At 48.7% G+C, this 27,618-nt stretch overlaps 1 protein-coding gene across 1 annotated transcript; it reads left to right on the forward strand.

Annotated features, from left to right (window-relative positions):
- Positions 1-3,401: 3,401 nt before the first annotated feature.
- Positions 3,402-27,293, forward strand: GMNC (geminin coiled-coil domain containing). The gene is made up of 6 exons (XM_087872178.1): positions 3,402-3,549; positions 3,669-3,733; positions 17,813-18,386; positions 22,047-22,132; positions 23,099-23,215; positions 25,287-27,293. The coding sequence occupies exons 1-6, from the start codon at positions 3,402-3,404 to the stop codon at positions 25,851-25,853; spliced, it is 1,557 nt and encodes a 518-aa protein (XP_087728304.1). The 3' UTR covers positions 25,854-27,293.
- Positions 27,294-27,618: the final 325 nt, after the last annotated feature.

Here is a 27,618-nt window from a genome sequence, read left to right on the forward strand (position 1 = left end):
ACCCAAAACTGTGTTGGCTTTTTTGGAAGCTGCTGCACACGGCTGGCTCCTATCTAAATGATTGTCCACTAGGACTCCAAGATCCCTCTCACAGTTACTACTATTGAGCCAGGTACCACTTATATGGTACCTGTGCATTTTGTTTTTCTTCCCTAAATGTAGAACCTTGCTTTTTTCTCTGTTGAATTTCATTTTGTGAGATAGCACCCAATGTTCAAGTCTGTCCAGATCCTTCTGTATCTTGAGCCTTTATCTTCTGGAGTGTCGGCTATTCCTGCCAGCCTTGTGTTGTCTGCAAATTTGATGAGTTCCCCATCTATCCCCTCATCCAAGTCATCGATGAAGACGCTGAAGAGCCCTGGGCCTAAAACAGAGCCCTGGGGTTCCCCACTGCATACTTCCCTCCATGGAGATGCCGTTCCATTGAGGACTACACGTTGAGTCAGCCAGTTACGAATCCATCTGGTGATGATGCTGTCACAAATGCAATGATTCAGTTAAGAACGGTGGCAAGAAAAGTCATAAAATAGGGCAAAGCTCAACAATTTTTTTTCATTTAGCAACATGAATTTCGGGCTCAACTCCTGTCGTAACTCAAGGACTTCCTGTACATGCTCATGCTTGCACCTTCTTCAGTTTGCAGCTAAGATTTACTCCCCATGCAGAAGAAAAGGGCTGATTAGCAGAGAGAAAAAAAATCCGCTTAGGCGGTGTATAATTTAGCTAGAACAATCGCCAGCCATCGCGCCTGCCTGTCCGAGCACCAAGGATTACCCAGGCAGCCTGCTATTGTGCTCCAGACCGGTGGCTTCCCCTTCCCCTTCTCCCCCTCCTCTGCAGCCATAATTCCCGGCCACCACATTCCTCCCACCCCAGCGCCGGCTTGCTCTCCTTCCCTGCTGCTCCCTGCTCTGCCCCGGGTTACAAACGGCCCCGGCAGACGGTCATTTCCTGCCCCTGCTGTTCCAATGCCCAGTTAGCTCCCTTGCTGGCCATCTGGGCTACCAGGCGGGCACATTCCTGCCCCCTTCAGATGCAGGGGGAATTTTCTGGGTCAAAAGAAAAATGCCCCAGCCGTGTACCGGTGTCCAGCTTGGACCATAATCCCCTGCTTGGATGCAGATGTCTTTCCATCTGCCTTGCATGCATTGCTTACCTGGGAAAATCTCTCCACCAACTTTGATGGCTCTCGTTTTGGTCACCACACTATAAAAAAATGGTGTTGAGCTTTTGGAAAGAGTGCAGAGAAGAGCAACCAGGATGATGAGGGGACTGGAGGCTAAAACATACAATGAAAGGCTGCAGGAACCGGGCATGGCTGGTCCAGGGAAGAGAAGAACCAGGGGAGACAGGAGAGCATCTTCCAATATTTGAGGGGCTGCCACAGAGAGGAGGAAGGGGGTCAAGCTATTTTCCAAGGCACCTGAAAGCCAGACAAGGAAGAATGGATGGAAACTGATCAAGGAGAGATTCAACCTGGAAATAAGGAGGAATTTCCTGACAGTGAGAACAATCAACCGATGGAACAGAAGTTGCCTTCGGAAGTTGTGGGAGCTTCATCCCTGGAAGCTTTCAAGAAGATATTGGGCTGTCATTAGTCAGAAATGGTGTAGGTAGGGTCTCCTGCTTGGGTGGAGGCTGGACTAGATGAGCTCCAAGGTCCCTTCCAACTCTGTTAATCTGTATCTGTACCAGTTGCTTCTGGGGATGGTGATATCTTGGCAAAGGAAGAACAGTCAGCATCAACAAAGGGTTTTCTAACCTTAACAAGAGCTTTGGCTCACTTGTGGTAACTGTGAGAGGGATCTTGGAGTCCTAGTGGACAACCATTTAGATATGAGCCGGCCGTGTGCAGCAGCTGCCAAAAAAGCCAACACAGTTCTGGGCTGCATCAACAGAGGGAGAGAATCCAGATCACGTTAAAAGTGTTAATACCACTTTATAAGGCCTTGGTAAGGCCACACTTGGAATCCTGCATCCAGTTTTGGTCGCCACGATGTAAAAAAGATGCGGAGACTCTGGAAAGAGTGCAGACAAGAGCAACCAAGAGGATTAGGGGACTGGAGGCTCAAACATACAAAGAATGGTTGCAGGAACTGGGTTTGTCTAGTTTAGTAAAAAAAAAAAGGATTAGAAGGATGTGTCTGTGACATGATAGCAGAGCACCAAAGAATTGAGGGGCCTTTGAACTCTGGTGCTGGAGAAGACTCCTGCGAATCCCTTGGACTGCAAGGCGAACCAACCGGTCAGTCCTAGAGGAGATCAACCCTGACTGCTCTTTAGAAGGGCCAGATCCTGAAGAGGAAACTCAAATCCTTTGGCCATCTAATGAGAAGGAAGGAAGGACTCCTTAGAAGGAAGAGCCTAATGCTGGGAACGATGGAGGGCAAAAGAAGAAGGGGACGGCAGTGAACGAGGTGGCTGGATGGAGTCACTGAAGCAGTTGGCGTGAGCTTCAATGGACTCCAGAGGATGGTAGAGGACAGAAGGCCTGGAGGAATGTGGTCCATGGGGTCGCGATAGGTCGGACATGACTTTGTGACTAACAAAAACAACACAAAGAAGAGGGGGTCAATCTAGATTCTAAAGCACCTGAAAGCAGGAGAAGAAGCAACAAATGGAAAATAATCAAGGAGAGAGGCAACCTGGAACTAAAGAGAAATGTCCTGATAGTGAGAACAATTAACCAGTGGAACAGCTTGCCTCCAGAAGTTGTGAATGCCCCAACACTGGAGGCTTTTAGGAAGAGATCGCATAACCCTTTGTCTGAAGTGGTGCAGGGTTTCCTGCCTAAGCAGGGGGTTGGACTAGAAGACCTCCAAGGTCCCTTCCAACTCTGTTATTCTGTATTCTATTCTGGGCAAAAAAGTAATGGATGGAAGATCATTAGAACCCAGCCTAGAACTCAGGAGGAACTTCCTAACAGGGAGGACAATTAACCAGTGGAAGGGAAGTTGCCTTCAGAAAGTGTGGGGGCTCCATCACTGGAGGTTTTTAAGAAGAGTTTGCACAACCATTTGTCTGGAATGGCGTAGGGTCTTCTGCTTCAGATTGGGCTAGAAGGGTCCAAAACCCCTTCCAATTTTGTTATGCTGTTCTGTTTATTCTGCTTTGCTTCGCCACAGCAATTCTGGCCCCCATTGTGGTCATAAGTTGAGGACTGGTGGTATATTACTAGAGCTCTGGATTTGCCTGGAATTACAGTGCATTGCAAACAGGCAAGCATTCCACCAGACATCCATGCACCCACCCAGGAGTTTGAGTTTGCAGGCAAAGCAAAGATTCATTTCCAACCCTCTTGCCGTCCGGCTAATCCGGCTCCAGTCGGCCTCATCTGCCTGCGAAGCAAATATAATGAAATTTTCTCAGCAGGCTGGTGGCCTCGGATGGAGACCACAAGGATGGAGAAGTCCAACCTCAGCAAATACCTTGTCAAAGATGGAGAGACGGGGAATTGCAGCCACTTATGGAGCCTGAGGAGCTGGCTCTTAATGAAAACCCTCGACGGATTCGGCTCAGTCCTTGGGCTGACCTACAGCGAAGATGTCGGCAAGGGCCTGCTGGTCTAATCCTCTTAGGAAGACGCTTGGAGAAGCATTTCGGTGACCTGCTGCCCCGTCCTGGGGTATTTTCTATCCATGCTGACTCCGTGGTTCCCTTGTTTTTAGCCCGCGGTTTCCAGAGGGGGTCGAGGAAAGGGAGCAGGATGGCCATGGGCCTCTCCTCCAGGATGGTGGGCATGAATGGGGAGACCAGGCTGGGAGAGGATTGACTGACTCCCTGAGTGGACCATGGCATTGCTAGTGGAGCACATTTGTTGGGCGCGATTAATTCGACTGGAAGTCAGTCTGACGAGGGAGCCAGACCAGGAAATCCATTCCACAGAAGGATAAAAATCCTTTTATTTCAAGGTGTCCCAACCTGAGCAAGTTTAAGATGCCTGGACTTCAACTTCCAGAATTCCCCGATTGAAGTCCACGGGTCTTAAACATGCCAAAGTTGGGAAATCCTGTTTGATTGAGATGGACTGTAAAGACCACAATCTTACCAGTATAAATTGTTCTATCCCACTCCTTCTCCCCTCCCTCTCCCCTCCTCTGCAAACCCCCCTCCCTTCTAGCACTCATGATGTTACCTAGTTGGGTCATGAAACGTCTGCCCGAAAACCACCAAGCTCAGAGAGCACCAAGGACCCCACAGTCCTTCCCCTTCCCCTTCCCCTCCTCCTCCTCTTCCTTCATGGGTTGGTTGGTCACACGACTGACCCAATCTTATGACCTTTTTTTGCAGCTTTTGTTAAGTGAATCTTTGTGGTTGTTAAGCAAATGGCCCAGTGGTGAAATCCATTTTTTTTTACTATCGTTCTGTGGGCGTGGCTTGGTGGGCGTGGTGTGGCTTGGTGGGCATGGCAGGGGAAGGATACTGCAAAATCTCCATTCCCACCCCACTCCAGGGGAAGGATACTGCAAAATCCCCATTCCCACCCCACTCTGGGGCCAGCCAGAGGTGGTATTTGCCAGTTCTCCGAACTGTCAAAATTTCCACTGCCAGTTCTCCAGAATCTGTCAGAACCTGCTGAAATGGCCCGGTTATTAAGCAAACCAACCATTCACTATGGGTATGGTTTTGCTGAAAACCGACCTAAATTGTGGCCACGTGACCACGAGATGCTACATACAGTCAAGAATATGGCCCAGCACCAAGTGCTCCGAGTGCCATGCCATGACTGCAGGAAGAACTTCAAATCTGGGTCATCCTGTTAAGAGTTTGCAGCAATCCAACCAGCACACAAGTAAATAATTCAGCAGGATCCTTCTACAGAAAAAACTTGTCTATACACAATAATATAAAGCATGATGCATGTATACAACACCCAGGCAGCACAACTCAGAATCCAGAAGCACAGAATCTATATAATCACAGAAGCAAGCTTATATGCTGTATATACAGATCAGTCAAGCTAAGCCACGCCCAGGCTCCAAGTTGTCTCAGTCACCAAACACTCCCCATTGGCTGAGCTGTTGCCATGTCTATTCCAATTCATGAACTCTTATACACTGACTCATATGCACCTGCAGATAGGCAAGCTCTCATAGGTCAAGAGCTGCCTGTATGGGATCCTTCATTCATTACATTGAAGAGACAGGCATATTTGGGGGCCTTCTGTTCTGCTGCTCCTGATTACATCAGTTGGGGAGAGTTTTTAACCATGGTTTCCAGATTTCCGTTCAGGCAGCCGACCCCATCCGTGGGGGGAAGCCGCCCCTGTTCAGGCAGGAGAGCCTGGTCAACTATATTTGGAAGCCATTAAGAGGGTCATGGCTCTGCCAACCTGATCTTTGTGCTTGCATCATTCCAAAAACCTCCCCTTCCTGAGACCCCTCCCCCTCCATAAAGGTTCCATGCATGCACCCACACCACTTCTTACTAATTCGTACAATCGTGGAATCATAGAATCAGTCATAGAATCATGGAATAATCATAAAACCAGAGAATCAATTATAAAATCATAGAATAGTTAAAATCATAGAAGTCATGAAATCACAGAATCAATAGAATCAATCATAAAACCATACAACCAATCATAAAATCATAGAATCAATCATAAAATCAATTATAAAATCATACTCAATTATAAAATCATACTCAATCATAGAATCATAGACTCAATCATAGGATCGTAGAATCAATCATAAAATTGTAGAATGAATCATAAAATCAATTATAAAATCATAGACTCAATCATAGAATCATAGAATCAATCATAAAATCATAGAATCAATCATAGAATCAATTATAAAATCATAGACTCAATCATAGAATCATAGTCAATCATAAAAGTGTAGAATCAATCATAAAATCAATTATAAAATCATACTCAATCATAGAATCATAGAATCAATCATAAAAGCATAGAACCAATCATAAAATCAATTATAAAATTGTAGACTCAATCATAGAATCAATCAATCATAAAAGCGTAGAATCAATCATAAAATCAATTATAAAATCATAGACTCAATCATAGAATCATAGAATCAATCAATCATAAAAGCGTAGAATCAATCATAAAATCAATTATAAAATCATAGACTCAATCATAGAATCATAGAATCAATTATAAAATTGTAGAATCAATCATAAAATCAATTATAAAATCATAGACTCAATCATAGGATCGTAGAATCAATCATAAAATCATAGAACGAATCATAGAATGATAGATCCAGTCATAGACTCATAGGCTCCTAGGATCATAGAATCCCTAAGGCTGGGAGGGACCTTGAAGGTCTTCTAGCCCACCCCCACCCCTATACCATTGTGGGCAAATGGCTGTCCAGCCTTTTCTTGAAGACCTCCAGCGACGGATCCAGGGATCCGCCAGAGCCAGCCTGCCCAACGCAAGAAGCCCCCTCCTGCCCTTTCTGATCCTGGCTTAGACTTCCAGAGCCTTGCAAACAGACAAGCATCCAACCCGACATCCCGGCATCCATGCAGGCAGGGGCTCCAGCTTGCAGGCAGAGCAGCGGGGCCGTGTTCAAATTCCTGGCAGCCTTGGCTGGCCGGCCCGTGTCAGGAGCTCTTCTCGGCTTCTTCTCCCAGAAGACTCATTAGGTCAGGCGCTCCGTGGGGAGCTGACATTCAATTAACTAGCTGACTTCTGCTCGTGACCCCCTGCAAGCCAACCGAGGTCTGTTTACAAACACAGCCTGCCAGCCCATACGGAAGGCCAGGTGAGGTCGGGCTCCCGCCGGGTGAGTTTGTTCAGAGCTCAACAGAGCTTTGTCAAGGGAAGATCAACATATTGCTTCCGGAGGGAGGGGGGCGGCTTTAATGAGGGGCTTGCAACTGGGGGAAAGGGGGGAACAGACCCCTCTGCATATTCAGCCTGAACAACACCGGGAGGGCAGCCCCAGCTCCCCTGCCCATCTCAAAAACCTCTGAATGGGCAAAGCATTTCTTTGACACAAGATGCAATTCACCTTCCTTCCTTCCTTCCTTCCTTCCAACTGGGATTCCCAACCCCCGTTTTTCAATTGATGCATTTATATTTATTTATTTATTTATTTATTTATTTATTTATTTATTTATTTCAATTTGTATACCGCCCTTCTCCTAGTGGACTCAGGGCGGTGCACAGCCAGAACTAAAACACATACCGATACAAAATTTAAAATTTTTAAAAGAATTACATGACTTTGGCCCCAAATTTAAAACATTCAAACTAAAACCCATTGACAAAATTTAAAACATTCAAACTATATCCCACCTTTATTAGTTTTATAAATCACTCAAGGCAGCGAACATCCCTAATATGGCTTCCTCCGCCTATTTTCCACATGACAACAATCCTGTGAGGTGGGCTGGCCTGAGAGACAAGGATGTCCCAAAATCACCTAGCCAAGCTTTCATGCCCACGGCAGGACTAGAACTCACCGTCTCCGGGTGATTGGCCCAAAGTCACCCAGCCAACGTAAAGTTGCCAGTTGGTGAGGAATTTTGGGAGTTGAAGTCCATACATCTTAAAAGTTGCCAAGGTTGAGGAACAGTGCATTAAATCAGAAAGCGGTTTGCTTATTTAGGAGTAACATCTCCAGTGAACCCAGAAACTCTGCTTTATTAATCCAGATTTGGGGGTTAAATAATTAAGTGCACCCAATTTATGGGCTGGCAGAAATTCCATTCGCGAACAGTTTTTGTACAAATTGCTTTGGACAGTGAGAGGAGTGGCATATAAATAGAAATAAAATAAATAAGCCCCCCTCCCAAAATGCACTTAGAAGAGACCAGCTAAGCGTTTATACTAAATCACCCAATTTGCTCTTCCTGACCTTGGGCCAAATCTGCATTGTTTAAAATTCTGAATGAAAGAGAGAAAGTGAGCCACAACACAGGTGGCCCTCCACTTACGACCACAATTGAGCCCAAAATTTCTGCTGCTAAGTGAGACGTTTGTGAACTGAGTCTTGCCTCATTTTATGACCTTTCTTGCCATGGTTGTTAAGTGAATCCCTGCAGTTGCTAAGTTAGTATTACGGTTGTTGAATGAATCTGGCTTCCCCCTTGACTTTGCTGGTTAGGAGGTCACCAAAGGGATCATCATGTGACACACACACCCCGTCATAAATATGAGTCACTTGCCAAGTGTCTGAATTTTGATCACCTGATCATGGGGGTCGCTGCAATGGTCGTAAGGGTGAAAAACAGCCATAAGTTTTCCAATGCCGTTGTAACTTTGAATGGTCACTAAACGAACTGTTGTAAGTGGAGGATTACCTGCAGGGGATCCTACAGCCAAAATGTGTTTTTTTTTTTTTTTTGCAAAAGAGCCAAAGACAGGAAGGGAAAGTTGGGAGGGAGATCCTGCACGCAAAGTGTTTGTAGAGGCTGAGGTGAAGAGTCACAGTTGGGGTCAAACTGAACGAGACCAAAATAGGGCAGGTTTGTATCTCTGTGGAGGTGGGAGGGGGCAGAATTTGGGGGCAGGTCAGCACCAAGGACCAAGGACCCCAAGAGGCCCTGAAGAGGCTGAAGCAGCCCAGGTGGGAGAAGCTGCTGGAGAATTGAGATTGTGGGGCAGGAAGGTCAATCTATATGTAACTTAACTTCTATATGTATTTGTATTTATTATGGCTGTTCACCGCCCTGAGTCCTTCGGGAGTAGGGCGGTATACAAATATGAAAAATAAATAAATAAAAATAAATAAATAAATCCATTTCTCTCTCTCTCTCTCTCTCTCTTTCCTCTTTTTTCTCTTCCTCTTTTTTCTATATTTTTCTTTTCCTTCCTTCCTTCTTTCCTTTCTTTTTCTTTGTTTCTCCCTCCCTCCCTTTCTTTTTCTTTCTTTTCACTTTCTTTCTTTCTGTTTCTCTTTCCTCTTTTTCTCTTTTTTCTTTTCCTTCCTTCCCTCCTTCCTTCCTCTTTTTTTTCTTTCTTTCTTTTCTCTTTCTTTCTTTTCTTTCTTTCTTTCTTCCTTCCTACCCTTCTTTCTTTCTTTCTTTCCTTTTTTCTCTTCTTCTTTTTCTCTCCCTTCTTTCCTCCTTCTCTTTCTTTCTTTGTTCCTTCCTTTCTCTTTCCTTCCTTCCTTCTTTCTTTTTCTTTCTCTTTCTTTCCACTTTTTCCTCTTCTTTTTCTTTTTTTCTTTTCCTTCCTTCCTTCCCTCCTTCCTCTTTCTTTCTTTCCTTTCTTCCTTCTTTCTTTCTTTTTCTTTTTCTTTCCTCTTTTTCCTCTTCTTTTTCTTTCTTTTTCTTTTTCTTTCTTTTTCTTTTCCTTCCTTCCTTCCTTCCTTCCTTCCTTCCTTCCTTCCTTCCTTCCTTCCTTCCTTCCTTCCCCATCTCTCTCTTTCAGACTGATAGTTTGAAAGGAAACTCATTTGTCAGAATAGAGCTGGGAGGGGCCTTGGTGGTCTGCTCAGGAAGGAGACCCCAGACCACTCTGGACAAATGGCTGCCAGCCTCCAGGGACGGAGCCATCCCCACTTCTGAAGAGAAGCACTTCCGGTGCCTAGACATTGGCTAAGTGAATTTTGTCCATTTTATGACCTTTCTTGCCACAGTTTTAAGCGAATCTGGTTTCCACATTGACTTTGCTTGTCAGGTGATCACAAAAAGGGATCATGTGACCCCAGGACACTACAGCCGTCATAAGTCTGAGTCAGTTGCCAAGTGTCCGAATTTTGAACAGGTGACCCTGGGGAGGCTGCAACCACCGTGAAGTGTGAAAAATGGCCATAAGTTGCTTTTTTCAGCACCGTCGTAACTTCGCACCGTCACTAAACAAATGGTTGCAATTTGAGAACAGCCTGTAAACAAATAAATGTAAATTAATTTTTCCATCTCCGTTTGGCCCAACTTCCTCAAACCAGGATGGGGGGGGGAACCCTGCTGGCACAGTGCAAAGCCAGCCCCTTCCCATCATTCTAACCATATAGCCCCTTCCTTCCCCCCCCCCCCACTCCTCTCGGTGAGCCTGGAGACAGCTGGGGTGCAAGGCCAGGTGGGCCCTGTGTTCCTCCCGGTGCCACCCTCCCCCCCTCCGCCTCAATCCGGTGCCCACCGGGGGCGAGGCCAATTAAAGGAGGGTCGCGTGCGAGGAAGCCACGCCGCGCGCCGCCCTTAACCACAAAGTCTGAGCCGCCTCCAATCTCTGTTATTACCAAGCTGTTCCTGCCGGCGAGCGGACCGGCCCCAGACAAAAAGAACAGATTAGGATCTACCCAACCGCCCCCCCCCCCAAAAAAAGGCTGCCTCCCTCCCTCCCCCCCGCCCCAAACTTTCCTCCCCAGCACCTCGCTGGCTGGCTGGCTGGCTGGCGGCTGCAGCCCCGCCACCATATGCTCGCAATTAAGCCCCGCTTCTCACGCTGGCACCAGCGCTCAAACGCCCCAGCACACCGGAGCAGCCGCAGCCCCCGAGGGGATTTGGGCAGGGGGGGGGCTGATCCAATTGACGCCACCAGCCGGCCCGGAGGAGGGCGTCCGCCGCCCCCCAGCCCCGCCCCCCAGGCCCAGCCGGTCCCTTTCCAGCTGTGGCCCCGTCCGCCCCGCTCGCTTCAGCCCCAATTTAAAAAGCCAGCGTGAAATCAGAAGAGGCCGAAGGAACGGGGGGGGGCGGGGGGGGGCGAGGACTGTGAGGTCTTTGGCGCTCTCTGAGCTTGGCTGTTTTCCTGCAGACATTTCATGACCCAACTAGCTAACATCATCAGTGCTAAAAGGGAGGAGGAAGAAGAGGAGGAGGAAGAAGAAGAAAAGAGGAAGAAGAGGAGGAGGAAGAGGAAGATTGAACTGAGGGCTCCTTGGTGCTGTCAGAGCTTGGCTGTTTCCTTGCAGACTTTTCATGACCCAACTAGGCAACATCATCAGTGCTAGAAGGGAGGAGGAGGAGGAAGGAGAGGAGGAAGAGGAAGAAGAAGAAAAAAGAGGAGGAAGAGGAAGAAGAAGAAGAAAAGAAGGGGAAGAAGAAGAAAAGAGGAAGAAGAGGAAGAGGAAGAGGAAGAAGAGGAAGAAGAAAAGAAGAAGAAAAGAGGAAGAAGAAAAGAAGAGGAAGAGGAAGAGGAAGAAAAGAAGGGGAAGAAGAACGAAAGAGGAAGAAGAAGAAGAAAAGAGGAAGAAGAAGAAGAAGATTGAACTGAGGGCTCCTTGGTGTTCTCTGAGCTTGGCTGTTCTCTTGTAGACATTTCATGACCCAACTAGGCAACATCATCAGTGCTAGAAGGAAGGGGGTTTTAGGGGGAGGAAGAGGAGGAGGAGGAGTGTGTCTGGGGTGGGCAGCTTGGTGGGTCGAAGGCTGCTCTGCTGCTCCCTGCAAAACGTGGGAATCTCAGCCCTTCATGAATTGGGGTTAGGGCTCAAGGTGGCCTCTTACCTGTTAAGGTGGGCACAAGAGGGATGTTCTGGCGGCCTCTCAGACTGGCATTCCAGGGAGCCTCTGGCCCTTGAGATCAATGCCCCAGGCAGGAAGGGCAAAGTGGCAGATTCCCCCCCCCCCATTTATTCCCCCTCTTAGATGGCATCAGCAAGTGGCTTTTTTTCCTTTTATTTATTGAACCATGTTAAGTGAGTCTTGCTCCATTTTACGACCTACCTTGCCACCATTGTTAAGTGACTCGCTGCAGTTGTAAAATTAGTCACATGGTCGTTAAACGAATCTGGCTTCCCCACTGACTTCGCTTGTCAGAAGGTCGCCAAAGGGGATCACATGACCCTGGAACACTGCAACCGTCATAACTTTGAGTCAATTGCCAAGCACCTGAGATTTAATCCCGTGACCATGGGGATCTTGTAATGGTTATGTGGAAAACGGTCATAAGACGTTATTTTAGAACCTGGAAGTTCGGCTTTTCCAGAGCACAGCCCCAACAAGTGTGCATGCCACAAAGTTTCTGCATATCGCCATCACTGCAGACAAATAAAGATGGTTTATGGAAAGATGTCCATATTTACCCTATATCTAAAATATGGCTAATATTAAGTCTGCTGTCTGGAATATCAATGATGGTGGTTGGTGAATGTATTTTCCTTCTTTCCTTCCTCCCTCCTTTCCTTTCTCTCACCTTTATTTCCCTTCTTCCTTCTTCCTTTCATTCCCATCTTCCTCCCTCCCTCCCTCCCTCCCTCCCTCCCTCCCTTCTAAACTGTTTTATTTATTTATTTATTTATTTATTTATTTATTTATTTATTTATTTGATTTGATTTGATTTGATTTGATTTGATTTGATTTGATTTGATTTGATTTGATTTCTATACCGCCCTACTCCCGAAGGACTCAGGGCGGTGCACAGCCAAACAATAAAAACACATACAATACAAAATTTAAAAAATAGAATAAAATCAAATTAAATAATTTTGGCCCTGACAAATTTAAAACCCCAAACTTTTAAAACCAATTTAAAATTGAATATATAAATACTAAAAGATGTTTAAAATTTTAAAAATCTTTTATAAAAGAGGGGGAAAATTAGGCCAGGCTGGCCTGGTGAAATAGTAAGGTCTTTAAGGCGCGGCGGAAGGTGCGCAGATCCGGGATCCTCCGTATCTCTGGGGGGAGCTCGTTCCAGATAGTAGGTGCCCCCACAGAGAAGGCTCTCCCCCTGGGGGCCGCCAGTCGGCATGGTTTGGCTGACGGCACCCGGAGGAGTCCCTCTCTATGAGAGCGTACCGACTGGTGGGAGGCTATTGGTGGTAGTAGGCGGTCCCACAAGTACCCGGGTCCTGAGCCATGGAGTGCTTTAAAGGTGGTAACCAAAACCTGGAAGCGCACCCGGAAGACCACCAGGAGCCAGTGCAGCTCGCGCAGGAGGGGGGTCACATGGGAACTCCATGTCGCTCCCATTACCACCCGCGCGGCCGCACTCTGCGCCAGTTGGAGCCTCCGGGTGCACCTCAAGGGGAGCCCCATGTAGAGAGCGTTGCAATAGTCCAGGCGGGAGGTGACAAGGGCATGAGTGACTGTGCGTAAGGAGTCCCGATCCAGAAAGGGACGCAACTGGCGAATCAGTCGAACCTGATGAAAAATCCTCCCGGTCACGGCCGTCAAGTGCTCTTCTAAAGACAGCCGTGAATCCAGGAGGACGCCCAAGTTGCGAGCCCTCTCCGTGGAGGCCAGTGATTCGCCCCCAATAGTCAGTGATGGCACCAACTGACTATATCGGGACGTGGGAAACCACAGCCACTCGGTCTTGGATGGGTTGAGTCTGAGCCTATTCCTCCCCATCCAGATCTGCACGGCCTCCAGGCACCGGGACATCACTTCAAGGGCATCGTTGGGGTGGTCCGGGGTGGAGATGTACAGCTGGGTGTCGTCAGCGTACTGATGGTACTTCACCCCAAAACCACAGATGATCTCACCCAGCGGCTTCACATAAATGTTGAACAGGAGGGGCGAGAAGACCGACCCTTGCAGCACCCCGCATATGAGGGGCCTTGGGGTCGACCTCTGTCCCCGTCAACACAGACTGCGACCGGTCAGAGAGAAAGGAGGAGAACCACCGCAACACAGTGCCTCCCACCCCCAACTCTTCCAACCGGTGCAGCATGATACCATGGTCGATGGTATCAAAAGCCACTGAGAGATCTAACAGGACCAGGACAGAGGAGCACCCCCTGTCCCGAGCCCTCCAGAGATCATCTACCAATGCGACCAATGCCGTTTCCGTGCTGTACCCGGGCCTGAAGCCCGACTGGAACGGATCCAGATACATCGTTTCATCCAGGTGCTGGGGGAGCTGTCGTGCAACCACACTCTCAACAACCTTCGCCACAAAGCGAACAATAGTTTACCAACATTGCCGGGTCCAGGGAAGGCTTCTTGAGGAGAGGCCTCACCACCGCCTCTTTCCGGTCTTCTCCAATTCTTCATCTTCTATTCTGCCTGGTATAATCCAATTATCCACACTTTCTTCTTTTCAATCACAGTTAAATCTGCCGTGTGCCAAGAGCTCGTCGGCTTGTATGGAGAAATCCCGCAACATTTTCAACCTGCTCATTTCCAAATACATTCACAAACTTCACTACCAATTTTCTATTACTGGCACACAGTACCTTTTACAAATATTCCTGTGGATCACTTTGGCTATTGTGTTATGTGGTTGTTTTATTATTCGTTTGTGCAATCTTCTTGCATAAGCTGAGCATATGATTTACTGTTTCTTCTGCTTCTCTGCGCAACCTGCACTTTGAATTATTGGTTGACCAAAATCAAGCCTTCAGTTTCTCTCTTTCTTTTTTAATATTCTAGTTGGAAGGCATGGCCAATTCTATCTTTATCCACTCTCCCCTCAATTTTTTGTAGAAATTGATCATGTAATGCTTTTCCTTGCCAGCATTCAGGTATTTTTTTTAAAAAAATAATAATTGTTATTGCATATTTTGCATGATTGTATATTGCATTTGAGGATAACTTCAAAGCCAAGGTTAACATGTGGGCAAAAAAATAATAATAATAAAGAAATGAAGAGGAAAATTGGGATAGCTGGTGATAGGGTATGGCTACGGAAATATCTCCTAAAATATGTCATTGATCTGTTCAGCATCTTATATACTGTACCTCCCGCCTGTTTAGAATCAAGGAAGTTTACAGCATGTCATTTCTATGATACATGACATAATGTGAAAAAGCAAAAATGCACAGTGTGTAACTCCCTATTACCTTGGTTATTGCCTTGTAGATGTTTCATGATCCAACTAGATAACATCATCGGGGTTAGAAAGGAGTGTATTGGGGCCCATCAGCGGACTGTGCGGATTGTAGCTGATTCAGACAGCGAGGAGGCTGGTGTGGTGCTGCGCCAGCAGCCTGTGCAGCTGGCACTCGAGTCGGACAGTGAGGAGGCTGGAGAAGATGTGGGGGATTCAGCCAGGGCCTTCAGAACCTCCAGAAGCTCCTTTAAGTGAAGAGGACGAAGAGGAGGATCCTCTTCTCAATGCACGGGCGCGCAGAGCTGCCAAAAGGCAGGAGTGGCTCCTCAGGAGGAGGTCTCCTCGAGAGTAAGGCTTGGGGCTAATTGGCCACTCCCTTAGCCTATTTAAGGAGGAATGCCGACTGAAGCAATTTGCAGGGAACAACTTCAGTTCACTCTCCTTCGCGTCTGGATTCTCTGCAAAATTGCTTCTGGGCTTTCTGCCAACCTTCGTAAGATTGTGATTACTTTATCTTTGGATTCTTGTAGGCTGTTAAGAAAGTTTATTAACAGCCTTTGTTTGGAAGAGACTGAGTTATTTTAGTAAATTTAAGTTTGGTACAGACTTTGTGTGTGCTGCGTTCTTTGGGGTCCGTAGCTGGGGCAGAACAGAGAGGGGGGTTTGCTCTCTGTTTACATACAGTATATCATTCTGTTCTAGCATGGATGATGTTTCCTAGCTGGGTAATGAAACGTCTGCAAGAAAACCAACAAGCTCATACAGCACCAAGGACCCCACAGTCTTCCTCCTCCTCCTCTCCACAAACCCCACTCCCTTCTAGCATGGATGATGTTCCCTAGTTGGGTCATGAAATGTCTGCAAGGAAGCCACCAAGCTCAAGGACCCTGCAGTCTTCCTCCTCCCCCCCCTCCTTCCCTCTGAAAACCTCCGTCTCTTTAGCACTGATGATGTTCCCTAGTTGGGTCATTTCATTTTTCTGCAAGAAAACCACCCAGCTCAGAGAGCCCCAAGGACCCTCAGTACTCCCCTCCTCCTCCTCCTCCTCCTCCCTTCTTTCAGAGACAGCAAAGTCACGCAAGAACATTCTCCAAATGTTACAGAGCTAAGGCCTCATGCAAGCCATTTTTTCCCTGAGACGTACCCGGTTCTGTGGCAGAATCTTCATTTGACAAAATCCTGCTGCATTTCAAACAATAATGAATACTCAGAATATAAATTGGGTAAATTTTAGTGCACTATTTTAAACCTAACCATCGGTGTGCATATTGTTTCTCCTGTTATATGTTCACTCCTGAAGCAATTATAATTCTGCATAATTGCAGTTTTCCTCCTGTTTGATTAATGGGCTGCATGAAACCATTTTTAATAACCAAAACAGTTTAATAATGAACCTGGTTTTTTTTTTTTCATGAGTGCTATTTTACACAGGCTGGAGGTTGTTTGCTTTGTATCTCATTTTTGACTATATATATATAGTCTATATATATATATATATATATATATATATATATATATATATATATATATATTTAATTTGATTTATATGCCGCCCTTCTCCGGAGACTCAGGGCGGCTTACAATGCGTTAAGCAATAGCCTTCATACTTTTTGTATATTTTATACAAAGTCAGCTTATTGCCCCCACAAACTGGGTCCTCATTTAACTTACCTTAGAAAGGATGGAAGGCTGAGTCAACCTTGAGCCTTGGCGAGATTCGAACCCTGCAGTAATTGCAGGCAGCTGGTTTTAATAACCAGCTTAATAACAGGGTGCCTTAAACCCCTGTACTACCAAGGCTCTTTATATGTGTTGTTTCTTTGTGCAACACATAACAGACACCACGTATGATTGGAATGTGTTTTTTTTTAACGAATGAATTTGAAAAGAAATGTTTCTCTTTGGTCAAGGATGTGTGTGTGTGTGTGTGTGTGTGTGTGTGTGTGTGACACACGCACGCACGCATGCACATATACTGGGAGAGCCAAATTAAGCATTTCCTGGGTTTTGGGCATGCTGAGCCCAAAAGATTTCCGCATCACTGCTGTAACAGGTGAAGCCAGCTTTCCGGATGCAGGCTGTTCTGACAACCACTTTGGCAAAACTGACCCACAATCAGCAACGCAGAGGTTTTCTGCATCTCAGCTCGGACTGGCAAGCCTGCAAGTTGGAGGCTGGTGTGGTGTGGTTGCTACCTCAGACCCTCGATGGCAGGGGTGGGCAACAATTGCCCCCTTCCAACCTGTGGACTTCAACTCCCAGAATTCTTGAACCAGCAGGAATTCCTTCCTTCCTTCCCTCCTTCCTTCCTTCCCATTCCCATTCCCATTTCCCTCCCTCTCTTCCTCCCTCCCTCCTTCCTTCATTCCCATTCCCATTCCCATTTCCCTGCCTCCTTCCTTCTTTCCTTAATTCCTCCCTCCTCATCACTCAGGATTTCTCATTCCTATCTCCTTCCTTCCTTCCGTCTCCCTCCCTCCCTCCATTCCCCTTCCCCTCCCTCCCTCTCTCCCTCCCTCCTTCCTTTAAAATGTTTAAATTGTCTTCTCCATGTCTGGCTCAGGAATTCTGGGAGTTGAAGTCAACAGGTAGTAAAGGACTAGAAGTTGCCCAGCCCTGCACTATGGAACCCCATCACCCCCTGAAGAGGCTGGGTGTGGGGGCTTCCTTCCAAAACCAATGTTAGTAATGCCAGAGCGTCCTTCACAGGGAATGGAAGGGGGGGGTCTGGTCTCCCTTGGCAGACCTTCAGCGACAAACCAGCCCTGCTAGGGAGGCCTCTTAGCACCCACCACCCCACAAGACCAGCACTATATATCACCCGTGCAAGAGGTTTGTCTTCCCCTCCGCAGAAGAAAAGCTGGAAACCCCTTTCCGCCCCCCCCTCACAGTGCCCGGCTGGCCCATCCGAGGGCTGGCAAGATAGGTGTGCCCCCCTCCCCACCTGCCATGTCGGGGGGAGGCTTTGTTGCTCGGGCGCCCGCCAGCCCAAAGCCCCGCGTGCCTCCTCCTCCTCCGCGGGGGTGGGCAGGGGTGTCTCTCTCTGAAGTGGGGTGGGCCGAGTTGGCACCAGCGGAGGTAGAGACGGCTCCTCCGCCCCCGCCTCCCCTTGCCTGGCGTGGCCCCTTCCCCCCTCCCGGGCAGCGCTCGGCTGCTCCGCGTCACCGCTTTGACAGGCTGGCACCGAGACGGGCGCAGCAACCTGGGCGCCTCCTCGCCTCCCGCCCGCCCCGTCGAGGGCCGCCGCCGCCGCCGCTCGCCCGAAGCCTCGACGGAGCCCAGGCAGGGGAGGGGGCTGGATCCGATCCCCCCGCCCCGGCCGCTCAGATGGTAAGTGGGGAGCCCGCCCGAAGGGGAAGGGGGCCTTTTCTCCTCCCCCACCCTCGGTTGCGGGGCTCAGCATTTGCAACCAGGCGCCCGCGCTCTACTGGCGGGGCCGCTCGCCCCAAACCTTCCCCCTTGCGCTGGCTCCGCCGGGCGAGGAGGCTGCAGGGGGGTCGCCAAGCGGCCGGACGGGACCCGCACCTGCCCTGCCCGGCTCCTCCTCCTCCTCCTGCCTCTCTCCTGCCCAGAGCAGCGCCGCGCCCTGCCAAGAGCCACCGCCGGCCCTGGCGGGGGGCCCGGCCCACCTCCTCCCCTGGACCCCCTCGACGGCCGAGGCTGCCTCGGAGACGTGGCTCGACGCGGTCTGGGCCGCCGCCGCCGCCGCCGCCGCCGCTCTCCCCGACCACCCCGCCGCGGCCAGCGGAGGTAAGTCTCGGCTGCCGTCCAGGCGAGGGAGAGGCACCCGGAGGGATGCCGCTGCTGGCCGCGCAGGGGCGCTTCTGCCCCGCGGTCCCTCCGCGGCTTTTTGCAGACGGGAGGCTCAGGGATGGGATGGGGGGGGCGGGAGGAGGGGGCCCTCTGAAGACCCCCACTCCAGAGAGAGAAGGAGAGGGGGAGAAGGAGGGAGGAGAGAGAGGAAAAGGGAAAGAAAGGGAGAGAGACAGAGAGGGAGAGAAGAGGAGGGAGGAGAGAGAGGGAAGGAGAGAGAGGGAGGAGGGAGAAAAAGAGAGAAAGGGAGAGAGAGAGGAGGGAAGAGAGAAAGAAAGAGAGAGGAGGGAGGGAGAGAGAGAGAGGGAAAAAGGAGGGAAGAGAGAGAGAAAAAGAGAGAAAGGAAGAGAAACAGGGAGGAAAGAGAGGGAAGGAGATAGAAGGAAGGAGGGAGAGAGAAAGGATGGGAGGAGGGAGAGAGGGAGAGAGGGATAAAGGAGGGAGGAGAGAGAAAAAGAGAGAAAGGGAGAGAAACAGGGAGGAGAGAGAGAGAAGAGGGAGTAGAGAGAGGGAGGAGGGATGGAGAGAGGGGGGGAGGAAGGTAAAGGGGGGGAGAGAGCAGGGGCCTGTGCCCACCTGCACCCCATCCCATCTGGGCATCAAAGCTTCAGGAGATACTTGGCACTGCCGGTCCCTCCAATAGGAGCGGAGACCCCTTCAGGGAGGGGGAGGGGAGGGTCTGGAGCAGTCCCTCCTAATGCGGATTGAGCCCTAAGGAATACCTGGCAGGTTCAGGTGAGGGATAGATGATCCTCCAGATACCAAGGCAGTTTTCCTCTTAAGTGCTGAATGGTGGTGGGAGGGGCAACCCAAATGGCCCCTTGGCTCCCATCCGAGTTGAGGGACCAGTCTTGGGCTCTCTAAGAACCCCTCCTCGGCCCACCACAATCCAATCGTATCAAGGCTGGGGAATTCTGGGAGTTGAAGTCCAGACACCTTCCTGTTGCCAAGGTCGGGAAGCACCTGCTGTAGGAGAAGACATCGTGGTGAGGCAATCCCAGTGGGGGAGATCTGGTTTTGGAGGTGAGAAGGTGCCACGAAGGACCTCCTGCTACACAGGAGCCCAGCATCGTGAAGCGTAAGAGGCCAGGGCGGCATCCAGTTCACGGAAGCTAATAAGTCCTCAACTTATGTCCGCAATTGAGCCCAAAATTTCCGTTGCTAAGCAAAACAGTTGTTAAGTGAGCCTTGCCCCATCCTACCACCTTCCTTGCCTTCCTAACCTTGCCGTTGTTAAGTTAGTGACACCGTCGTTAAGCAAACGCTGCTTCCCCCATTAACTTTGCTTGTTGGAAGGTCGCAGAAGGGGATCACGTGACCCCGGGGGGGAGGGGGGATACTGCAATGGTCATAAGTACAAGCCAGTTGCCAAGCCTCTGAATTTTGATCACGTGACCACGGGGAGGCTGCAATGGTCGTAATGTGAAAAACGGTCATAAGTCATTTTTTTCAATGGCTTTGCAACTTTGAATCGTCACTAAATGAGTGGTTGTAAGTCGAGAACTACCTGTACATTGTACTCTTTGCTGCTCAAACACCCCCCCCCTGGAGTCCTGTTTCCTTTGCTGGCCATTTGAGGGGAGAAGCTGGAGGGGGTTCCAAGGAGCGGTCCCAAGAGGATCAGGACGTAGAAGTCAAGCCTCCAGGAAATGAGCCCATTGAGCTGACAAGAGAGGAGACTAAGAGGAGGAGGAGGGGTTGTGCATGTGTGCAAATACCCCAAAGGCAGCCCCCTGCAGGAAAAGGGGGTGGGGCGGGAGGCAGATGGTGCACCCATGAAGCTTCTTGCAAAAGCTTGCAATTAAACAGAGAGAAGGATTTAGGGAGAGGTGATGGGAAAATGAATAGGTGGCCATATAAATGAAAGAAAGAAAGGAAGGAAAGGAAGGAAGGAAGGAAGGAGAGGGATGCAGGGAAGCAGGGAGGAAGGGAGGAGGAAGAAAGGAAGAGAGAGAAAGAAAGGAAGAAAAAGGAAAGGGAGGGGAAGGGGGAAGGAAGGGAGGGAGGGGAAGGGAGGAAGGGAAGAGATGGAAGGAAGGAAAAGGAGAGGAAGGAAGCAAAGAGAGGGAGGGAGGGAAGAAGAGGAAAGGAAAGAAAGAAAAAAGAGAAAGAGAAAGAAGGAATGGGAGGGAGGGAGGGGGATGAAGGAAAGGAGGGAGGGAAGAGATGGAAGGAAGGAATTATGGATGGAAGTTGCTGTGAAGCAGGGGAAGAGCTTCCTCTAAGGCAAGGGGGGAGAGCCCCCCTCCCCAGAGACCTGGAACAGGGCCCGGTGCCCCCATCCGAGCGGTGGGGGAGGAAGTTGGCCCCTTCCGACTCCTACATCTGACGGAACTAGGATAGGATCACCAGGAAGAGAAGCGTTGGCATGGCATGGCAAACACTCTAATTACGGGGTGGTTTTTTCTGCCCCATTGTTCCTCTGGGCCCCCTTTTGAATGGTTGGAGCAAGGAACCTGATGACTAATATTTGCCAACGCAGGGCCTCCTGTAAGACGATCCAACCTCTGGGCAGAGAAGCCAGGAGCTCACACGAAGGTTCACAAGCCACCCTTTGCCAGTGGCTCCCAACTCCTGCGGGGGTCAGAAGTTGAAACGGGGCAGGAGAGCTGTTGGCAGGGAGGTGAAAAGTGGGTGGGGGGGAGGTGATTCGAAGGTTGGAATTGAAAATCCGTGCCTATTGTTGTGCCTACAATGCCTGGGCTTAGTTGGGACTGCCTCCAGGAGTTTTATCTTCCCCCAAAGCTTTTTATTAAAGTTTATTTTAAGTTTAAAATAATTTTGAACAAAAGAAACAAAAGTTAAAAAACTAAGTAGGAGAATAAGAGAGAAACTCATCTGACTGGCCTCTGGCTTGGGCAAGGGGTTGGACTAGATGACCTACAAGGTCCCTTCCAACTCTGTTAATCTAATCTAATCTAAAACCTTCAGCAACAGGTGATCTACCCGTTCTTCATTCTTCTCTTTGCTTTAGGGCCCACAAAACACCCACCCTCCCTTCTCCCTTCATGAACTTAATCCTGCCATCCTCTCTCTCTCTCTCTCTCTCTCTTTCTCTCTCTCTCCTCTCTCTCTCTCTATTTCTCTGTCTCTCCTTTCTCTCTCTCCTCTCACAGAGAGGAGGAGGAGGAAAAGGAGGAGGATTGAGGGGTCCTTGGTACTCTCTGAGAACTAGAAGGGAGAGGGGTTTGTGAGGAGGGGGAGGAGGAAGGGGAAGATAGCCCAATCATGCCAGTAAAATTCTGCCCTTAAAGCTCAATAAAAGAGGCTTTCCCAACTTTGGCAACTTTTAAGACGTGTTTCCACAATTCCTCTCTCGGTCTCATGGAGTCTTTTTCAACTTCAGTCACTTTGAGAAGTTGGGCTTTAACTCCCAGAATCCCCCAGCCAGAAATGGGAGGGCCTTGGCTTAGGAGGGGAGGGGACCAGAGACCGTGCACCCCATTTCACCTGGCTCACCCACATGTGATGAGAGGGAGATGGCAATGTGCAAGCCGGGGGCGGAGGGGGCAGGGGGGAGGGGGTTGTGGGGGGGGGAAGATGGGGATGTGTGAAGGGTGTGTGTGAAGGGACCTCTTCAATTTCTTGCTTTGTCAGATCAGTTCTACTTCCCAGGCGATGTCCTTCAAGATGGTGCCCCTTCTGGAGACCAGCTGTCAACCCAACTCTTCAGAAACCAACAGGTAACGGGCAACATCCCCATCCGGACTACTGCAGTGCGCTCTACGTGGGGCTGCCCTTGAAGACTATCTGGAAGCTTCAATTGGTTCAAAAGATGGCAGCGTCTTGGTTCTGTGCAAGCCTAGATTTGCACACACGTCACCTCTCTCGCAGGAGCTGTGTGGGCTGCCCATTGGTTTCTATGTCTCATTCAGCAACTTTAAGATGGGTGGGGACTTCAACTCCCAGAATTCCCCAGCCAGCCATGAACGATAGAGTTGGAAGAGTCCAGAAGGATCGCCTCATCTAGTATTTCTCAACCTGGACAACTTTAAGATGGGGGGACTTCAAGTCCCAGAATTCCCCAGCCAGCACATTCAGGCTGTCAAGATTGAGACACGCTGGTGCCATTCAGACCAGCATCTAGAGAAGAGGAAAAACAGAATTTTAATGCTGAACTAACTAATTAAGACTACGAGTAGTCCTTGATTTACAACCACTGTTGGTACCGGTTTTGGTTACTAACCAAGGCGGTTGTTAAGTGAATTGGACCCAATTTTATAAACTTTTTTTTTTTTTTTTGGCCACGGTTGCTAATGGCTGACTGGGGGAATCCTGGGAATTGAAGTCCCCTCATCTCAAGGTCACTGAGGTTGAGAGACACTGTTCTACACCATTGGAGGTAGGAGAAGAAGTTCTCAAAGATCAAATACCAAACCCTTCACAAGTCACAGGCAGGATGTCAGCTGAGATGTTAACCTCATAGAATCCTAGGGCTGGAAGGGACCTTGGAGGTCATCTAGTCCAACCCCCGGGCCAAGGCAGGAGTCCTCATACAATCCTGGAGAAAGAGTTGTCCAATCTTTTCTTGAAAGCCTCCAGTGATGAAGCACTGCAACTCCAGGAGGCAATTTCTGTTCCACCCATTCATTGTTCTCCTTAGTTCCAGGTTGAGCCCAACCCCCTTCCCCATCTCTCTTCCTTTGCAGCTGCGGGACATCTTGGTCCAGAAGGAGGTGGAGCTGGCTCGGCTGCAGGAGGAGAACCAGCATCTTAGACACTTCCTCAACTCGGCCATGGTCAAGCAACTGGAGGAGAAGACCAAGGTATCTGTCCTCTATGTATCTGCAGCCAGACCAACTCTGGACTTCTTGGTGCAAAGAAACCTTCCCCCAGCTTCATTTAACTGATGTTGGGGGGGGGAGGTCCTGTGGGGCTGGGGTTCCCCAAAAAATCAAAATAGTACTTGAAGGATGAGTTTTTCACTGTTCTCCAAAAGCCTGCCTATTTTAATCTGTTGATTCTATGCCATCAAGCTATAATAACTCTTAGCGAGGCCAGTGAGAAGACTTTCTCCAGGAAGATTGTCCCCAGTCTGGTCCTTCAATGGTGCCTCCATCACCTTTATCTGTCACTGAGCTTCTCTTTCCTTCCACTTTTCCCTGCATGGTGGACTTCTCAAAGGAGCTGGGTCTCTGCATTGATTGATGGTTTAATGCTATCAGATCAGTGTTGACTCTTAGCAGCCCAAAGGATCAAGGTTCTCCATGGCTTGATCTGTCTCCAGCCTGGTCCTTCAGTTCTTCCTATCACTCCTGTAACCGAGTCCATCTTCCTTGCTGTCCGTTGTCCTCTTCTTCTCTTTCCTTCCACCATTCCCAGCATGATGGACTTTTCAAAGAAGCTGGTTTTTGCATTGATTGATGGATTGATTGAAGATTATCAGATGACTGTTGACTCTTAGCAGCAAACAGGATAGATGTTCTCCATGATAATCTGACCTCAACTTGGTCCTTGGTCCTTGGTCTTTCAACCGGGCCCCATCACAACTGAGTCCATCTTCTTTGTTGCTGGTAGTCCTCTTCCTCTCTTGGCTTCCACCTTTTCCAGCATAATGGGCCTCTCAAAGGAGTTGGGTCCTTCAATAGATTGGTTGATTGATCAGTTGATATTGCCTGTCAGCCACCACATGGACAGAACTTCTCCAGAAATATCTGACCCTCATCCTGGCCCTTTAGGTCTTCTAATGGTGTCCCATCACCTCTAACTGAGTACATTCCTCTGTCTGCTGGTGGCCCTCTTCTTCTTCTTCTTCCTTCCACCTTTCCTACCATGATGGACTTTTCAAAGGAGATGGATCTTTGCACTGCTTGGTTGATTAATTAATCAGTTGAGTAGATGCCATCAAGTTGGGGTCAACTGCTAGTGATCTCATACCATAGATAGACCTTCTCCATGGTACTTGTCCCTAACGTAGCTCTTTCAAGGTTGGACTTATTACCATTATAACTAAATCCTTCCACCTTTCTGCTGGCCATCTTCTTATTCTCCTTCCATCTTTCCCAGAATTACAGCCTTCTCCAGAGAGTTTGATCTGGAGTTTGGTCTGCACATCTTTTGTACATCTTAACCATGGGATCATTTGAACCTGGTCAGTTGTGCCTCAGTGGAGGACTCTGGGTTGATTAATGCACAATATCCCTTTTTATTTCCAATTTTAGGGCTCTAGATTGTGCCACAACTGGCAAATGAGCTTGGATAGCTCAGCAGACGAATGCATTGTAATTTAACTCCAGCTGTCTGCAATTAGTAAGTTCAAATCTTGCCAGGCTCAAAGTTGACTCAGCCTTCCATCCTTTCTAAGGTAGGTAAATTGAGGACCCAGTTTGTGGGGGCAATAAGCTGACTTTGTATAAATATACAAAAGTATGAAGGCTATTGCTTAACGCATTGTAAGCCGCCCTGAGTCTCCGGAGAAGGGCGGCATATAAATCAAATTAAAAAAAAAAAGTCAAATATGTCGATCCAGGAAGACCAAATTATGTTTCCTTCTTAATTCAGTCTGAACGCACAACTCCCCATGTGGGAGGCCAGACAGACAACAGATATATTTCATTAAGGTTCATGGTTCATGAGACTGCAGGCTAGAAACTGGGAGAGGGGGAGTTCTAGTCCAGTCTTAGCCATGAAAGCTGGCTGGTTGACTTTGGGCCAATCACCAGGAGACAGTGAGTTCTAGTCCCACCTTAGGTGTGAAAGCCAGTTGGCTTATTTGTAAAAATAATAAAGGCAGGATATAAATAAATAAATCCACTCCTTAATTTTTTTTATCTGAATAGGATACCCGGTCCTGCCTGGCTCATCCATCTTCTCCTCTTTCTTCCTCCTCCCGAACAGAAGCTGCTTCTCCTTCAGGATGGCCAGGATGTCGATGGGACCTCCAAGATCGGCAAAAGGCACCGGAAGACCGAGAGCCGCGTGGCCCACGAGGGGCGCCACCCGCCAAAGGCCAGGCGGAACCTCTTGGGCGCTTTCTCTGCCTGCGAAGAGCAGCCGGCGCCTCCCGTGGACTCCTGGGTGCTGCAGACCCTCGGGCTCAAGGATGTGGACACCGTGGACGAGTCAGCTAACTACAGTGCCTCAACCCTGGACCTTCCCCCTTTGGGGCCTTCTCTTTGGGATCCCTTTGGGGCCTCCGATCCGGGCGTCAGCGAGGGTCAACCTGGTGGAAGCATCCCCTTGACCTCCCTAGCGGACAGCACTGCCAGCCCCTTCCCCTCGCCCTGCTCACTGCCTTGCCTCTCCGACCGCCCCTCGCCAGCCAAGATGGACGTGGCCTTCACCACGTCTCTGAGCCCCCATTGCAATGTGAAGACCCATACCTTCCGCCAAGGACAGGCGTTTGTGCGCCGGGATGAAGATGGAGGGTGGAAGCTCACTTGGGTCCCCACCCAGTCAGAATGAGGCCTTTCCCTACCAGCCCAGATGGCCACTGGACAGCCATTTGTCCACTCTGCTGTAGGGTCTTCTGCTTGGGCAGGGGGTTGGACTAGAGGACCTCCAAGGTCCCTTCCAACCCTGTGATGGTTGGAACATCAAACAATGTTCTACTGCCATTGAAGGATGTGTTTACAGAGGAGAGTGATTTCCTTCTAATATCTCAACAAGCCCATGTTGCACTGCGTCAAGAACGGAAGGATTATAACCATAATTATTGTCATGATTCTGTTGGCAACATTCATACACAGCCATAGGAAGATTGGCCATCAGGGCCACACAATGTGCCAGAGATGAACAGCGGTTCAAGAGCAGAAAGTGCCTCCAGATGTGAGGAAGAGAAGCTGCTGAGATGATCCCTTCCTTGGGTCTTCTGCTCTGTAGAGATTGTCATGACCAGTTGAGTTCAAGGAAAAGGTACTTGCTTGGAGGACTTGTCAACTGACCTGGAAGGCACTATCCATCTTGCATGGAAAATGAAGACAACTTTACTTGCTCAGAGTAGCCTTCCAAAGCTCCACTATTCTGATAAAGAAACCCCATGAGATGCCTGCTCTCTGGTACGGCTGCTATTGTTGTGTTAGTACCAGAACATGGGAGAGACACGGCCCACAAATGCCTGAAGAAGACCTCTGCAAGGTTCAAAAACCTGCCAGTTAACTCTTATGAAGGAAACCTTCTTGTGAAGGACCTCATGGTGGACAGTCTCTCCTGGCTCTCAAAAGGCTCTCTCCTATGCTGCTTCTGCTTATTTTTTTGCTTTGCCCTAAGTGAAGTGCATTCTCTGAGTCCCATCTGCCAAATATTTCGAAAAGTTAGTTGATAGGCTAAGATCAGGAAGATCTAGAACTTTGGAAACATTAGGAGAGACATAACTGATGGGTTAAGATTAAGAAGGAGAAGTCAGAAGATCTAGAACTTTGGAAGGAGAAACATAGCTGAGTGGCTAAATTCAAGAAACTGAGAATTCAGAAGATCTTCCGAAATGTTAGGAGAGATGTAGATGATGGGCTAAGATCAAGAAGGGGAGAATTCAGAAGATCTAGAACTTCAAAGCTCTCAGGAGAGTGGGTTTTTGGAGAAGATTTTCCCCCCTATGACCTACTTGGTGCTTTTTTTTAAATATTCCATGGAGTTGATGCAACTAGATTTGTCAGCCTCTTCCTAGCTATTTTCTAGGTTTTGTGGCTTCAAATGATTTTATTCAACAGAAACTGGGAACTGACAGTTTGTGTGATGGACTCGTGTTTATTACAGCTATTATTGCAATTATTACACTCAAACTAATTGGCCCTTTGGACCTCTGCCTGATATTCTTCCCAAATTAAGATCACATAGAGAGAAAAATAGAGAGATGTTTCCAGTATCTCTTCTTCAAGCAATAAAGCAACATATTAACTTCCCGGATTCGATAATCGTTTTCTGCACTTATTCCAAAAGCCGTTGAGCGCCAAAGCATCCATAAATAAGAATAAGAGGGTTTGGGGGTGCATGAACAGATGTATGTCCTGCTCTCTTTGCAGTCTCTTGGGGATTTCTTGATTTTTCTCATTCACCTTGGTTCAAACGGGTGAAATGCTCCCAGTTTGGACCAGATCACCCGATCCGGTAGCGATGGAGGCGGGTGGTTCGGAGTAGCAGTAGTAAAAATCCCTGCGCCTCCCCCCGTGCCCAGCTGAGCTGCGCAATCATCAGAGGCTTTTTTTTATTTTTAAAAGCATTTTTTCTACAA

Source organism: Pantherophis guttatus, chromosome 6, assembly GCF_059756535.1.
Source record: "Pantherophis guttatus breed Tessera chromosome 6, ASM5975653v1, whole genome shotgun sequence".
NCBI lineage: Eukaryota > Metazoa > Chordata > Lepidosauria > Squamata > Colubridae > Pantherophis > Pantherophis guttatus.

What these genes read in the sequence shown, in the direction of transcription:
- GMNC (XM_087872178.1), top strand. Translation starts at nt 3,402, where the DNA reads ATGGAGAAGTCCAACCTCAGCAAATACCTTGTCAAAGATGGAGAGACG. An exon ending in TGGGCCTCTCCTCCAGGATG is followed by an intron (nt 3,734 to 17,812) that starts GTGGGCATGAAT and finishes CCGCTTTGACAG; the next exon opens with GCTGGCACCGAGACGGGCGC. An exon ending in CCCCGCCGCGGCCAGCGGAG is followed by an intron (nt 18,387 to 22,046) that starts GTAAGTCTCGGC and finishes TTGCTTTGTCAG; the next exon opens with ATCAGTTCTACTTCCCAGGC.